Source organism: Chaetodon auriga, chromosome 3 (genome assembly GCF_051107435.1).
Source record: "Chaetodon auriga isolate fChaAug3 chromosome 3, fChaAug3.hap1, whole genome shotgun sequence".
NCBI classification, from domain to species: Eukaryota; Metazoa; Chordata; class Actinopteri; order Chaetodontiformes; family Chaetodontidae; genus Chaetodon; species Chaetodon auriga.
The window spans coordinates 28,982,747-28,998,367 of NC_135076.1; the positions used below are offsets into that span (position 1 = coordinate 28,982,747).

The window sequence follows — 15,621 nt, forward strand, 5'->3', positions numbered from 1 at the left end:
CAGAGTTGTGTTTCCATCACTTCTGGGGACATTACATAGACTTACATTCATTTCCTGAAGACTAACCAGAACACAAAAATGTAATGATTTACAGTCTGAGTCCCCACTCACAATCTCTCTCTCTCTCTCTCTCTCTCTCTCTCTCTCACTCACACTCACACACACACACACACACACACACACACACATCTGTGGAGCTCTTAACTCCTTCCTATCAATCCTTTGTTGTTCAGCAGCCTTTCTGTTCAGAGTCAAGAGGAAGGTCTTTGTCAGGGCCTGGTTGTCTGTCTGTGCTTTCACCTTTAACACACACACACACACACACACACACTCTCACACACACACACACACACACACACACTCTCTCACACACACACACACACACACCTACACACAAGTAATATCCATAACAATGAACAGCTTTCAGAAGAAAGGAACATCAGGGGACAAGAAACATTTTCGACATAAACTGGTTTGAATGTGATGTTTTCAGAGCAAAATCAAACTGGACTGACTCTTTCTGCTTTGTTTGGGTTAATTGTGTTTTTTAGTTGAAGTAGATTTTCATAATTTTCCTCTTTTTTTCCAACAAAGACGTTAAATTCGTGAAGTCCACAGTTGTCTCTTTTTAGGCGGATCATTTAAAAGACGTAGTATCACTAATGGCCACTAGAGGGCAGTTTTCAACACACTCCAACTCTGTAGAAACACAAAAGCAAAATACTCACAAGATATTTGACCTCCAACACTGATTTCACCTCTTCACGTGTAACAATGGTTGTGTTCGCGTTCCCAAGTGAAGTTTTGTTTAACTGGTTCACCTGAAGCTTTTTTTAATGGAAATATTATTGGTGGTTTATGTCCTGTTTGTTTTTGTCAGCCTTCAGCTCACATCCTCTCAGGCGAAGCTCAGCAGCCTCACAGGTCGATTTCCACGTCCTGCGAAACAGGTGAATGAAGTCCAGCAGGAGTGAGAGGACGGGTGGAGGCGGGGCTGGCATCAAGTGAAATGATGCTCAGAGAGACATTTTAATATTAAGCGATGACCTCATCTGTGCTGGACATCACTTTTTACAGTGTCAGCCAATAGAAAACAAGTGCTGTGACCACCCGTCCGTCTCCACGGTGGCAGCTATTTCATGTGCTATTAGTCTCACAGGCATCATCGTCTCAGGTGCGCTGGGACAGACGTAACAGTAGCCATACATCAGCCACAACAGGCCTCATTAAGTACCTGGCACCTGCTACCTACAGAGACCAATTAGAGCACTGGGAGTAATGGGATGTAATCTCTCTCTGCCAGGCTCCGGCCAATCACGAGCCAGGTCTAATCACACCAGTCCTCTCGTTAATGGTGATGAGGAAGTTGAGGTGAAAGCAGGAGTAACTTTGTTCTTTGTTCTTCCTTCGGCTGATAATGAACGAGCGAGTTGGCCAAGGGCGAAAGTGGGACGAGGCTCGTTCAAGAAGGAGGGCGGAAAATTAAAGAACGCGAATGTTAAACGGAGAAAAACGCAGCAGCAGGAACATTTTTCTGTTTTCTGAAGGCACGTTTTAGAGCCAGAGTCGGGTTCTTTGTCATCCTCGTCAAGATTCACATTTGGTGTGTCAGCATCTGAGTGTGATGCCACATCAGAGGCTAAGCTAACGTTAGCCTGACCTTTATTAGATTTAAGCCAACTTTTACTGAGAGCGGCGTCACGTTCCCCAAACTCTCCTGTGGAAAGTTTGGAAGGTGAGAAAAACATTAACTTCTCATCAACAATCACTTTTTACTTCTTTATTCTTTCCACAGCTGACTCACACAGGTGTTTCCACTTACTTCGCCCGGTTGGATCATCTCATTGGTTCATTTCTGTTTGTGTCTCACACTGCGTTCTGCAGCGTTTACACACTCAAAGGCATCACTTACCGAGAAACATCCATCACCACATGCTGACAGCAGAGTTGTGGTTTGTGTGTCTGCAGTTTTAACCCGCTGAAGCTGGTTTGGACGGCTGGACGTGGACTCTGGACGACAGGACTTTCTGTGTAACAGCACACGAACATCCTTCACAGTGAACATGCAGAGACTGTCAATGCATTGACGGCTTCAGTTTTCTTGTTTGACTGATGGCACACGGCCGGGCCCAAACGCTGGAAGTCCATACATTTGGGTCTTGTTTTCTCCCACTAACGCCCCCCCGCCCGCCCCTCTCCCTCCCTCGATGCTTCCGCCTTGCCTCCCCTCCCTCCCCTCCGGCAGCCTGGAATGAATTTGCCTGGTCATGTAGAGCCGTGTCGGAGAGAGGCGAAGCCGGCAATTCATCACCCTGCGCCGCCTGCCTGTCACTGCTCCTCTACGGCTTTTTGTGTGCAGGACGGCTGTTTGCCTGCTGTCAGAGCTCCTCACCACCTCCATGTGCACCTCCATCCCCTCAGGACCTCCGGTAAAGACTGAGAGGCCCTTCGCTCTCCTCCTCCGCTCTGACAGCTCCCTGCGGACGCCTGGATGGATGGATGGAATGGAGACGGGGAAGGAGGGTGAGGCGGAGGGGGAGAGGGACCCAATTATCCCAGAATGCAGCAGTAGGTGGTGTTTAAATCATGCGGTGCGACCCCTGACCTCGGCGGTCCATTGGCGGTAGAGTGAGGCGCTTTAGCAAGAAGCTGCGCTAGCGTCGAGGAAAGCTAATGGAGCTCCATTTTACTGTCGTTTCTTCCTCGAAGCGCGGCGGCCCTGCGGCGCTGCACAGATTAGCCATTACCCCCGTAAATGCACTGCAAGCCCTGCTGAAGCCGTCTCTCAAGACCATTAAGATGCTTAAAACCTCCCGCGGAGACGGCGGAGACAGCGGACACACATCCAGCAGCTGATCGGCCCATTAGGGAGCTCAGAGCCGCAGAAAACCACAGCTCGACTGACTGAACGAAGCCACTTTACTGAGAACTGCCGACAAAACCAGTTTACAGATAATTTACGGCCACTTTTCTGCTCGCACTCGCTCTGCGAGGACACCCGGACGTGATGAGAACAAATGAACAAAAATCAAACTCGTGGCATGAACCAGGAGCAGGGAGGGGGCTAACATCACATGTATTAACTGAGCGACCTGGAGGAGGTGCTACTGTTCCCCTCTGAGGACAAACAGGTAAAGTACACTGTAAAAAAAGACAACTGGATCATCTAAACTGTCCCTCCTTAGTTTTAAGGCTCCCCAGTAAACGGCGTCGCTCGTGGGTGAGACGTCTTGTGTTGTTGTTGTTGCAAACCCTCAAAACTTCAGAAACTCGTGTCTTCTTATTGAGCGAGTTTTGACTTGAGCTTCAGAAACTCACCTGTTACCGACGACGCTTGCGTTCAAAGCCTCAGTGACGCGTTCGCCCTCACGATCAGGGACCTTGGCCTGTTGGACATTTGTCCCCCGGCGGTCAGGAAGAATGAAACAGAACGAGTTACTTATGTAACTATGGTTCTATGAATTCAGGATGACCGCTGGAGATCTCTCGTCTCGTAGGGACGTCTTGCATGGGCCTTTATTTTTGTTTATTATATATTTTAGTTTTGTTTATTTCTTGGACTAACCTGCAGTCATACTTAAAATACTCTGAAACATCTGTGATCAGAAAGGACTCGATCAGACGGACGTTTTGCAGTGCAGCTGCAGCCTGAGCACCGGCGTCTCATCTCTTATTTATCGTTACTGTTTCTGTCTTCAAATGTGACGTCTTAATGTAAAAAGCATGAAGCCGTAGAAAAGGTGATGATGAAGCAGAGCGAAGGAACAAACATCATAAAACACCACCGAGACGCTGCCACACTCAAACGTACATAAAAAAACTTTATTATTGTTGTAAGGTAAGATTGACAACAACATGCTTTTACCACAATAAAAAATAAAAAGATATTGCACTGGTTTTACTCTAGCAATGTTTTATTTCTCTCCCAACATCTTCCCCAAGCTTTTATGGCGCACAGCTGAATCTTCCTCCTCCTCTTCATCACTCTTTAAAGACAAACACGAAACACACAGCTTGGAAATACTGCCCTCGTCTGCACAGTCCACGAGAGTCGTTTTCTGCTGCAGATACGAGTTTATCGGACTGCACGCCGAAGCATCGCGGAATCTCATGAAGTGTGTGTGTGTGTGTGTGTGTGTGTGTGTGTGTGTGTGTGTGTGTGTGTGTGTTAGTGGTCAAAAGGCTTCACCTCGTCATACCCAACGTCACATGTTTGAATGATGGATGTGCCGACAGACAGCAGGTCACTCCACCTGCTCAGAGTCAGAGGTCTACGGAAGCTCATTAGTGACAAACGGGACGAAACCACAACTGATGCTTCGATTGATCGGCGAGTCGGGATTTCATGTCTGGAATCAGGCGGAGACACAATCATCAGCACCGCTTTTGAAAGCCTGACATCCTGATCTGGTTCATGCTCATGTTTTCGCCAACAAAACTACAGTTTGGAAGAGAAAGTTGCGGCGGAGTGAACGTCAGAGGACGGCCGCCGTGAGCTCGAAGTCACGCTCAGGTTATCAACGACGAAGCAAATCTGAGAAGTTCTCGATCACGAACGGAGCGGAGACCAGGTCAGAAACAAGTCAGGGGCTGAACGCTCACTGACACACTGATCCTGAGTCAGCCTGATTACAGACCAGCTTGACTTGTCGTCTCTCAGCCACTGAGCCGCAGAGGTGCATGATGGGTAAACACAGGCTGTGCCACTGCTGAACCGACCGGACCGGGACAGGACGCAGGAGCCTGTGGGAGGCGGGGGAGTGTTTGTGTTGGCCAGCCTGACCCTGAGAGTGTGTGTGTGTGTGTGTGTGTGTGTGTGTGTGTGTGTGTGTGTGTGTGGTCACAGGCTCAGGGTTGAGATTAATGACTCCACCAGGACAACTGACACTTGCTTCATTCTCCAGCAGATGGCTCGACCATCATCTTTACACAGGAGAGGAGGCGTGTGTGTGTGTGTGTGTGTGTGTGTGTGTGTGTGTGTGTGTGTGTGTGTTTACACTGTCAGTGGAGATGGTGAAACTGGCACTGCTAGATTAGATGGCACTGGTATTGAGCTGTGTGTGTGTGTGTGTGTGTGTGTGTGTGGACAGCAGGCGCTTAATGAGGAGGTGAAACAGAAAGAGACGGAAGCAAAGAACACAAAAGATTTTTAGTGACAAAACTAATGAGCAAGAACCAAATTTCAGGATTAATGAAGCGCCTGTGACTCATCTTTAATCGATTCCTCTGAATTTCAGAGCACACAGCGACAATTCAAGAGCAAAAACAGGTTTGGAGTGGAGCCCAGCGGCATGATTGATTGGCTGATTTCTGCCAGTATTTGTTTCTTAAAGGAAATTTGGGATTTTTGTCCTTTGAACTGCGATGGAGACACAGTTTGAACTGAGCTGAACCTCTTTGGCGTTTCCTGTAAACTCAGCTCGAGTTTTACGTCCTGATTTTTGGGCCGCTGGTCTGAGATCTGCTCTCTGAAGTCAAAGTTCACAGAGAACAAGAAGCTTCACGACGGGAACAAAGAAAAGCTTTCCAGGGTTCAGGTCTCTCAGAATTTTATCGAGCCTGACACCCTGAACCAAAACCAGCCGTCAGAGTCCAGAACGGCTCGTTCTCACCAAGACAAAACTCGTCTTCTGGGCTCTAAACTTGTTCCGTGCTCAAGAATCTGACCTGCAGGCTGATTTCCATTAACATCCAATGTGGTCGGTTCATCGACGAAACTATTCTGTTCCAGTCTGACAGAAGCAGCTTTAAACTCATCAGCCATCAGCTTCCCGGCCGTCTGATTGGCCGAAGCCTTCCGCAGATAACACCTGAGAGGACGCGAGCTGCTTCCTCTCCCATCATGAGACGATGTGCACGAGAGCGGAGATGATTTTAACGTCTGTGCGCTGAATCCTCCTCCTTTCTACACGTCCTCCATCGCAGGCGAGCTGCTCATCGCACAGCTAAATGTCAGCACGCCGCATCACGACCCGACGCCGCCCGAACACGTGGACGCGCTGCCGGTAATTATCCGAGCCTGTCAGAGGAGGTCTGATTGCTACAGGCAACAAAGAATCACAAAGAAAAGGACATGTAAACATAACACGGAGGTCGCCGCAGTCAGTGACCTGCTCGCTCCAACAGAGACACCAAACACTTCAGTCCACCTTAAACTCACAACGGACTGACGGCAGGGCCGAGCTCGCCGCGCGTTCAGTTTGGAAAGGTGACTCTCTAAAACAAAACAAACTGTTTCTCACGTTTAAATGTACAGTCGGGACAACGCAGAAGAAATGAAAGGTGGTTTACATCCAAGAAAACAAACAGGAAGTGATTCTAACAGGCCGACAGCATCTTTGTTTTCACCGACTGAAGCAGCAGCAGAGCTGAGCTGCACCCGAACGCAGCAGGCGGAGGTCAAAGGTCTCCGCCGGCTTTCCCGTCCCTCACTTTTCCTCTTTCACCGGACAAATGAGATCAAAGTTTTGTGCGAAGCCTGACGGCCGACGCAGACGCAGGTAGCAGGAAGTCCTGAACAGAGTTCATCCTAAAACACACGCGCAAACACACCCGGGGTATAAAACAGATGCACAACAGAACCTTAAATATCTTATATATACACAGATAAACATGCACAAATGAACAAACGCTCTCTCCCTCACGCACACAAAGTAAAGTCTGATCACTTCACAGGATTAGAGGCAAAAAACACAGCAAGTTGGTCCAGATACCAAATAAAACTACGGCAGCCTTCAGAGGCCAAATGGGGCTGGAAATAAAGAGGCGGCGGTCCATCAGCGCCGTCTGAGCAGGCTCAGCTTGGACTCTGTCCGGGATCAGATCATCAGATCCTGCCTTCATCTTCATCTGAAAGAGTTCTGAACTCCTGACAGTAATGACAACGGACACGGCCTCGATGGTATCGCTGCACTGGGCCTGCAGTCTGCGCTCAGGGAAAACTTGTCCCCTTGCAGACCTGCAGCGTTGGAGGGAATTGAATTTGGCCTCGTTTACTGGGTGCTCAGTGCACGTCGACGGTGCACATTTAGTCCCATTAAAAACGCTGTAATGCATTTACACAGACTGCTAAACATACGCTGCACTTTACTGCTGAGACATCATCTTATCCAGTCCTGACTGCGTAGACATCAGGTGGGGGGGGTAAGAGTTTGTTCAGTAAGGTAAGTGATCTGTTAGAGGACGGCGACACCAAGGAAAGGAATGAGGAAGGATCACGATGGAGAAACCTGCCGGATGGACCGCTGAGCTCCTCATTTCCAGCCACATACATGTTTGCAGAAAGAGAAAAAAACGGCTGAAAGCAGAACCAAAGAGTCAGGACACAAAAACAACTCACATGGACATTAAGAGCACAGAACCGCTGGAATGGAAGTGACTGCGGCGTCTGTCTCTGCAGCGCTCGTCTCTCTGCACCGTTCTGTCGCTTTGAAAGTCAAACTCTGATTAGTGCCATTTAACTAAAGTGTTTTCCTCCAAACATGCAGTTTGTGTGACTTTAAAAACCTCCAGCCAGCGCTGAGCCGTGTGGTCTGTACATGTTGTTCTGCTTCTTTGCTTGTTGCTGCTACGTCTTCTTGCTGGTTGCTTTGTCTTGTTGTGAGGAGCCGGACAGGGTGGCGGCAGCGGCGGCGGCGGCGGCAGTTGTCGTCTGGGGTTCGGACCGCTTGCGTTGTGGCTCAGGTGCTGCAGAGGAGCTGGGGTGGGGGGCAGGCTGAGCGGGCGCTGAACCCACCCGCTGTACAGGTGCAGACGTGGCAGCGGTGTCCCGTCCTGCAGACCCTGATGTGGGCCTTTCTGGGACGCTGCTGCAGGCTGACGGCAGCGGGGCCACGCAGTCTTTCTGAGTTGAGGATTTGGCCGTCCTCTGCGAGGTGGTCGGTGAGGCGACTCGCTCGGTTTTCTGTCTGGTTGGGGACCCCGAAAGGTGAGGAGACTGAGGGGTCGGGAGCTGTTTAGGGGGAAACGACAGAGGGCCAGTCGGGTGGACTTCCGGGGTTCCACCTCTGGATGGTTTCTGGTCCTTCTGGCTCTTGTCTACAGCCGTGCTAAGTTTGACTGGACCCAGGACGCTCTTAGCTACTGTCGCAAGCTGAGACACGACTTTGTCCATGCTGCTCTCAGGGGCCGGAACTGGGGAGCTGGAACTGGAGCCAGAAGTGGACGAGGACGACGCACTCAGACCCGCAGCAGCGGCCGCAGCACACAGTCTCCGGTTGTCGGCCTCCTTCTTCTCCTTGGTGATGCCAGGAGAGGAGCAGGAGGCGCGGGGCGTCTCCTGACTGCTGGTGGTCCGGCAGTCTGTGGTACTGCTGGCAGCTCTGGAGTCTGTGGTGTTCGTGGTGGCTCTGCAGTCGGTAGTATTTGTGGTAGAGGGGACTGTGGCTCTCGGGCTGTCCGGGGTTTGGTCCTCCGCCCTGGGCTCTGATGGTGCAGTCTTCCCCCTGAGGCTCTTGGTGTCTGCTGGGGGGGTTGGCTTGAGGAAGGTGTCCTTGCTGACTGAGATGAACGCACTGCCTGGGGTGGAGAAGGGAAGGGGGCCCTGAGTGGGTTTTGTGGTACCGCTCGGCCCCAGGACCTTCCTCTCTTGTGTTGCGCTGCCTTCTGTGGATGAGGCCGACCTCGCGTCTTTCACTCCTGGAAAGGAGGTGCTGTGACCGGGCTTTGTCTCCGTAACGGAGGGCAGGGTGTGTGAGGGGGTGGGCCTGCCTACCTGCGAGGGTCCCGTGTGGGTGAATGTGGCGTGAGGGGTGCAGGGGGAGAGGCAGAGGGACGGCAGCGTGCCTCCGGGGCCCGTTCTCACAGTGGTGGGCCTCAGCAGGGGGGGAGGGGTGAAGGTCGTCCCCCTGCGTCCATCCTGGCTGTCCTCGGAGCCCTCGTCCGTCTCGTCCTCAGATGAATCGACCTCGTGGATGGCGTCTTGCTTCTGCAGCGACTCCCGCCGCTCGGCTCGGTCCTGGCGGATAGCGGACAGCTTGTCCTTCAGCTTGCTCTTCCCGGGGGCCAGACCCAGCGAGCCGGACACCGTGCCGAGGGCGCCGTCCCCTTCCTGACGTCCTAACTTCCTGGATGAGGAGGAGTGTTTCTGCAGGCTGCCCTTCTCCACGCCGCGTCCCGCTGAGGACAGCAGACCCTCGCTGGCTGACTCCTGAAGGTCAGTGAGGAAGACACAGAAGATGTTTGACACTGTATTTACACCATTACAGAAATCGTGAGCAGCTGTGCAGGTGAGCTGATCTCACACTGAGATCTGCTTTCTGAGAATGACTTTGTGTTTGTGTGTTTAATAGGTGAATGAATTCAGATGTGAAGCTCTGGGTCCTTCAGGACGCTCTACATCTGAATCTACCAACACTTTGACATCATGTACATAACAAACTGCTAAATGTTCTCATCACATCTCCACTGTCATAATCTTTTTAATCATCATCATTAAAAAATGGAATGTAAAGATAATGAATGAATAACTGATGAGCTTGTTGTCGCTGTAATGACCTCGTACCTGCAGACTCTGCAGACTCGGTTCTCTCTGCAGAATCTCCTTCTTAAACTCTGAATGTGAGATGTCCAGACTGTGCTTCCGGCTCCCTACGGCAGCTCCCACCGCCAGCTTCTTCTCCCCGACCGCCGCCACCCCGGAGGGAGACGAGGGGGAGTTAGAGAGGGAGGCGGCCAGCTTCTCGGCCGACTGCACCCTCTTGAGGAGCGGAGACCGCGGAGGCTCGGCGCTCTTCGGCCTGGATATCTGCCTCACCAGCGGAGGGGAGGAGTGGAGCTTCACGGGGAACGACTGGCCCACCGCCGCCTGTCCCAGGGCGTGGCTGGGCAGCGGGGAGGGCGAGCGCTGCGGCGAGCTGCTCTGAGGGGTGGGAGACGGCGTGCGGGCCAGGGGGGAGAGGGGGATGTTGCCGGCAGACTTGCGTCGGGGCGAGCGGTACTGGCGCTGGAGCTTCGGGGCGAGGCCGTGCAGCGAGCTGGGCCTGATGTGGCCGGAGCTCGCAGGGGAGTTTGGGACGCTGGAGCTCGGAGAGCTGCTCTGAGACGAGTTTCCACCGACTGACGGGAAGACAGGAAGCACGTTAATAATACATTCATTTTCTTTTTAATCTATATTTTACCAATATCCTACAGGCAGAAGCAGCTGGTCGTTATCATCGTTCCCTCTGTCGTTGTATAAGACGCTTTAACTGTACAGTTATTTTGCAGGTGAGTGTGTCTCTCACCTGAGTGGGCGGAGTCCGGCGTGGACCTGTAGCCCTGCGTCGGGCTCCGCGGTGACAGGTTGTGCGTGGGCGAGCCGGGGCCGCTCTCCCCAGAGGACAGAGAGCGGTTCAGGGAGGACAGACTGCGGCTGGTGTGGAGCAGAGACGCCTGCTTGGTGATCTTCCTGAACAGAGACGTCCTCTTCTTACTGCGAGAGAAGACACACAACGTCTCACGCCACGAAGCCCCACACTCAACGCACACACAGTGATGCCTCACGTCACACAGGTGTCCCACCTGTCCTGCCCCTCCTTGGTCTTGGTCTTCTTGTTGCGTCTCGCCATCTTGGACTTGTGGCTCGTCTTCCGGGCGGGGCCGACCTTGATGGACGTGTTCTCAAACGGGGTGGCAGAGATGGAGACTTTGGCGCCGCTCTGAGGGATTTTCATGTTTGTTATTAACGTCAATCTGAAAACTTTGTTTTTATGTTTAATGATTTTTTTACTTGGATCATTTGTGTCATAAAAGAACATCGTCTGACCATCAGCGGTGCAGAAGCAGGAATAAGTCCTCTGTGAGTCTACCTTCAGGATGAGCTCCACCACCTCCGTGTGGACCAGACCGTGAACCGGCTCTCCGTTGACGTGGGTTATCAGGTCCCCCTCCCTCAGCCCCGCCTCGTGGGCCGGACCGCCCTCCTCCACGTGCTGAGAGAGACGGGCGGAGGAAAAAAGAAAGAAAGGTGGAGAGGAAGAGGAAGAGGAGGGATGAAGGCCTGTGGGCTGTTCTGCTGTTGTTTACTGCCACCTTCTGTCAACAACAAGAATCCCAGTTCACTGCAGCCACACATTCATGTTAGCTTTTTCTTCTTCTGCACTTTTCACTTCTCCTCATTTTAATGCATTCAGGACAAGAAGGTTTAAGAAATCTAAGATGAGGAGCTTCTCTCTGCGTGATGTCTGACGCCTCAGACCTTTAATCACGTCAGTGGACCACCAGTCATCCTCTGTGGACTCACCCAGACCATGTGGTGCACAGTGTAGATGTCAGAGTCTCCCATGTACACTCGGATGGCCCTCAGGGTGAAGCCATACTTCTTGCCCGCCCTGTGGATCACGATGGCGGGCTTGACGCTGGTCACGGCCGGGGACAGGTCTCGGCTCGGGGAGGAGTCCCGCGATGACGGATTGGACGACAGCGAGTGGGGCGACATGGGGCTGGCCAATGGAGAGGCTCCGTGGTGGTCTAAGAACAGACACAAGACATTTGTGTTGGGGAGGGGGAGGCGTTTATGTCCAATCAGATTTTTAAAATCAGGCTAGAATCAACTTCATGCAGTAACGTCTAATCCACAGCACTCAAAAAAACGCATTAAAGTGCTGCTCCCGCTTCGCACGCTGACCTGCGGGGATCATCAGCGACAGCGTGGTGGCAGACGCCGACTTGATGACCTTGTTGAGCGGCCTGGAGCTCGGCGTCGCCGCGTGTTTGTCTGCGTCTCCGGACAGCAGCCGATGGCGAGCCCTGCGAGCCGCCAGGTCGCTGATGGCTCTCGGAGTCGACGGGGAGTCGCTGTCTCCTGCACCTTTAGCAGCGGCGCCGCCGTTACTGCCGTTGCCTTTGTGACCGCGCTCGCACACGTCGCCTGAACTACCCGCTGCAGGAACAGGTGAGAGAGGAAGCTCAGACAGTCGAACACAGTAACATTGTGTTGTGTGTGTGTGTGTGCGTGCGTGCGTGCGTGCGTGCGTGCGTGCGTGCGTGCGTGCGTGCGTGGCTCTGCAGTGTGTGTTTGTACTGACGTGTGAGCGTGGCCTTGCTCAGCTGACTGCAGGTGGAGCTCGGCGTGGTGGGAGACTCCTCCAGCTTCAGTTCTCTCTCCACGGGGAGCTCCGGGATGGCGAGGGGCAGCTCGTCGCACCGCGGGCCCCTCACTGCACTCGGACCCAACAGGCTGGGACTCTTTCGACTTCCAGCCGCACCTGAGAGAGACAAGAGAGACAAGATAGCAAGTCTGATTCACAGCTCGCCGTGTTCAGCTCAGATATGAAGGACTCTGCCTTTAACTTTCTGCTATTAAACATTACATTTTGGGAGTTGAAGGCATCATCACACACTCTTTAGACACTTTTTTAGCCTTAACAACCTTCTTTAATTCTGTCTCTTTCTGATGGACAGTTTCCTCCTGACAGCGAGCGATCAGAACATCCTTCCTGTGTTTTACCTTGACCTCCCTCTTCCTCCGAGGAGATGGCGAAGCGCGGCATCTCAATGATGGCTGAACAGCAGCGTCTCCGGACCGTCAGCGGCGGGCTGGAGTCGCTCTCTGTGTGGGACGACTCCGAGACAGACAGGCGCTTCCGCAGGCTGGACAGAGCGGAGATGACAAACATGTGCAGGTCAGAAACACAGCAACCAACACATAAAAACAAACTGGTCCCAGTGTGTCCACAAATGTCCACAGCTGGTGAGTGAGCGGACGTGAAGAACTCACATCTCTGGAGATCCCACCAGCCAGGATCGGTCCCTGGACTTGAGTCCGCTCAGGCTGTCGATGCGGTCTCCTCCCTCCTCGCTGAGGCTGCGTTTGGTGGGTGGAGGAGTCCTCTTCTCCTCGTGTAGAGACAGACGCTCCATGCTGCTGTACACCTGCGGCCACAGATGTGAGTCAGATTATTGTTTTCTGTTCTCAAGCACACGATGAGAACGACAGTTTAGTTATATTGTTCTACATATAGACACAATATCGAGCCCATAATCACTATAAGAACCTAGAAAAGACTCCACCAAGGCTGCAGTGACAGTGACACCTGATCCAGATGTGTTTTATTCAGGTTTGTGCACAGTTTAATGAATAAATAAATATTCTCAATGATAAGAACGTACCTTGCTGAAGCGAGGCGAGCAGGAGGAGAACTGTCGGATCTCCACGTGCTCGTCGTCGTTGGTGTCGTCCTCCTCCTCTGAGTCGATGTGGTGGTAGCGGTCGGAGCGAGCTGAGGGACACACACAGAGGTTAGCTGGCACGCTGTGACTCTCACAGGTTTGGATGAAGCGGTCAGAGACGTACTGTCAAAGTAGCTGGTGTCGTCCTCGGACTCCAGCTGGGGAATGAACTCGGCCTTCTGCCTCAGCAGGCTGTTCCAGTCCAGCTCTGTGAAGAACGGGTGCTGCTTCACCTCAAAGGCACTTCCTGTCGAGATGAAGGAGAAGACGGAGCGGCAGGGAGGATGAGGAGTGAAGGAACAGGGAGAGGGAGCAGAGTGAGACGGATGAGAACAGATTTGACCTGCTTTGGGCCAAACGTCTGACTGTGCTTTTATTTTGAAACTCTGAGCGGAGTTACCTGTGCCCAGCCTCTCCAGAGGGTTCTGTCTCAGCAGTTTGGAGATCAGGTCCTGAGCCTCCTGAGGCAGAGCTTCATCCTCCTCCGGCCAGATGATCTCATCTACCAGAGAGCACAAACACAGCGAACACACACGGATCTTTAGCGTCACGCCAAACGCTGTCGTCGAGGTCATCAGAGAGAAAACAAAGAAAGGAGCCCATGTGACGCTGGTTCTCTAACTGCTGTCAGACCTTCAGCTGAACATATGAAGCCTCTCGTGGAAAACGAAAATATCACCAGCGAATCGCTAACAATGAAAAACAAAACGAGCTTCATACTGATGAAATCATTAATCTGTTTTCTATAACGAACCCTGACTTACACCAGGATGCCTCTTGAGATCTTCTCTCTTTTAGAAGACAGACCTGTACAGATTTTTTTGGGTATGATGACGCTGCTGAGATGTGGGAACAACACAGTTTGTGTCCAAGCTGCCTGATTGTGTCATTAACAGAAACACTGGACAGAACTTCAAAAACAAGCTGCACCAAGCAGAAAGTTGTTGAAGGATTTGTTCCACCCCCGTTAGCATTAGCTGATGTGCTTCTTTGCCTCCTCTCAGCAGCATTAGTGGTGTATTTTATTAACTTTACTTCCACAGATGGACGCTCAGGGTGAAACCCACTGACCCTCACGTGAACCTCACTGCCAAACATCCTGCAGACGGACAAAAATACAGAACAGCTCGAAGGCACGAGGAGGCGCTCCATCCTTCACCGCCACAGCGCAGCACCACGGAGAGACAGCCATAAAAGAGATGTGCGGGGATCAATACGGGTTTATGATCACTGACTCACCCTTTCATCAAAGGGAATTCAAAGGAGAGGAGAAGGCAGGAGAGAACATAATTGATTTTATTCCTGGTAAGTCAAGTCTGTGCTTCTGAGCTGCAGAGTAACGTCTGAATCTGTTCATTCCTGATGATTCTATCAAGCCTGCTGCTCTCTCTCAGCTCCAGCAGGAAACTTTCACAATAAACGCAGACCAGGAAGCCCACAGCATCCATTTTTAAGCATGTGATCTGTATCATATGAATGTGTTCCCGATTGGCAGTCTGGAAAACGCTGGATTAAACTGTTAAACTGGACTAAAGCTGAGTGCCGAAGCAAAGTTCATTTGTGCAGGTGGTGAAGAAGTCTGGGAAGCTAACTGCTAACATGCTAGCACGTTAGCGTATCTGCACCACTCGACTCTCTGACTCTGCCTGCAGATCACTTTCACTCCAGCAGTTTTGAGCCTGGACGGCGACACACAGCTGATGGAACAGCTTCATCAGCACTGATGCTCACCGCTGATGACCTGACCGAACAGCTCCTCTGGCGTGTCTCCGAAGAAGGGGGCGCAGCCCACCAGGAACTCGTACAGGATGACTCCCATCGCCCACCAGTCCACCGGCTTCCCGTAGCCCTGACGCAGGATCACCTCCGGGGCGATGTACTCAGGTGTGCCGCACACCTGAAGAGGCATCAGACAGAAGCGATAGTTAAGGCCAAACTCCTGATGGCAGCAGAGGGAAAAGGTGAGCTGCGCTTTATAAAAGCTGCTGCAGGTTTGAAGGTCAACAGGTGAGCTTTCACCTGTTTGTCCAGGAACTCTCTGGTGTCTTTCTCGATGTGTCCTTCGTACAAGTTTGTGGTCAAACTCATCAAACCGATCTTTGAGAGGCCGAAGTCTGTCAGCTTAATGTGTCCCATGGACGTGATGAGGAGGCTGCAGGAGACAGTGGAAAGCTTTGATTGCACTGGTTCACATTAAATAACAGCACAGAAGAAGAGACGAGCTGGTGAGGAGCAGATACGGCTGTTTGAGTCTTACTTGTCCGGTTTGAGGTCTCTGTGCACGATGCCATAGTTGTGAAGGTACTCTAAGGCGAGGACGGTCTCTGCGAAGTACATTCGAGCCATGTCGACCGGCAGCGCTCCGATGTTCTTCAGCAGCGTGGCGCAGTCTCCGCCTGCAGAGGGCGGAGCCGACGTTAAACACAACACGACGACGGTACCGATGGTTAACTGTGACGAGGATGATCTTAC

General features: G+C 52.0%; 1 protein-coding gene across 10 annotated transcripts in view; it reads right to left on the bottom strand.

The window, feature by feature from the left end:
• Positions 1–3,808: 3,808 nt before the first annotated feature.
• The window catches only part of mast2 (microtubule associated serine/threonine kinase 2), a 132,732-nt gene continuing 120,919 nt past the window's right edge, over positions 3,809–15,621 (bottom strand). For all 10 annotated transcript variants that reach the window (XM_076726746.1, XM_076726750.1, XM_076726747.1 and 7 more), the window contains 16 exons: positions 15,407–15,545; positions 15,169–15,301; positions 14,881–15,046; positions 13,550–13,651; positions 13,274–13,396; positions 13,090–13,199; positions 12,698–12,852; positions 12,428–12,570; positions 12,006–12,185; positions 11,606–11,860; positions 11,222–11,448; positions 10,788–10,910; positions 10,501–10,637; positions 10,224–10,411; positions 9,503–10,056; positions 3,809–9,148 (listed from right to left, as the gene is read on the bottom strand). In XM_076726746.1, coding sequence (XP_076582861.1) covers positions 7,568–9,148; positions 9,503–10,056; positions 10,224–10,411; positions 10,501–10,637; positions 10,788–10,910; positions 11,222–11,448; positions 11,606–11,860; positions 12,006–12,185; positions 12,428–12,570; positions 12,698–12,852; positions 13,090–13,199; positions 13,274–13,396; positions 13,550–13,651; positions 14,881–15,046; positions 15,169–15,301; positions 15,407–15,545 — 4,316 coding nt within the window. In that variant the 3' untranslated portion in view covers positions 3,809–7,567. The remainder of the gene's footprint in view (positions 9,149–9,502; positions 10,057–10,223; positions 10,412–10,500; positions 10,638–10,787; positions 10,911–11,221; positions 11,449–11,605; positions 11,861–12,005; positions 12,186–12,427; positions 12,571–12,697; positions 12,853–13,089; positions 13,200–13,273; positions 13,397–13,549; positions 13,652–14,880; positions 15,047–15,168; positions 15,302–15,406; positions 15,546–15,621) is intronic.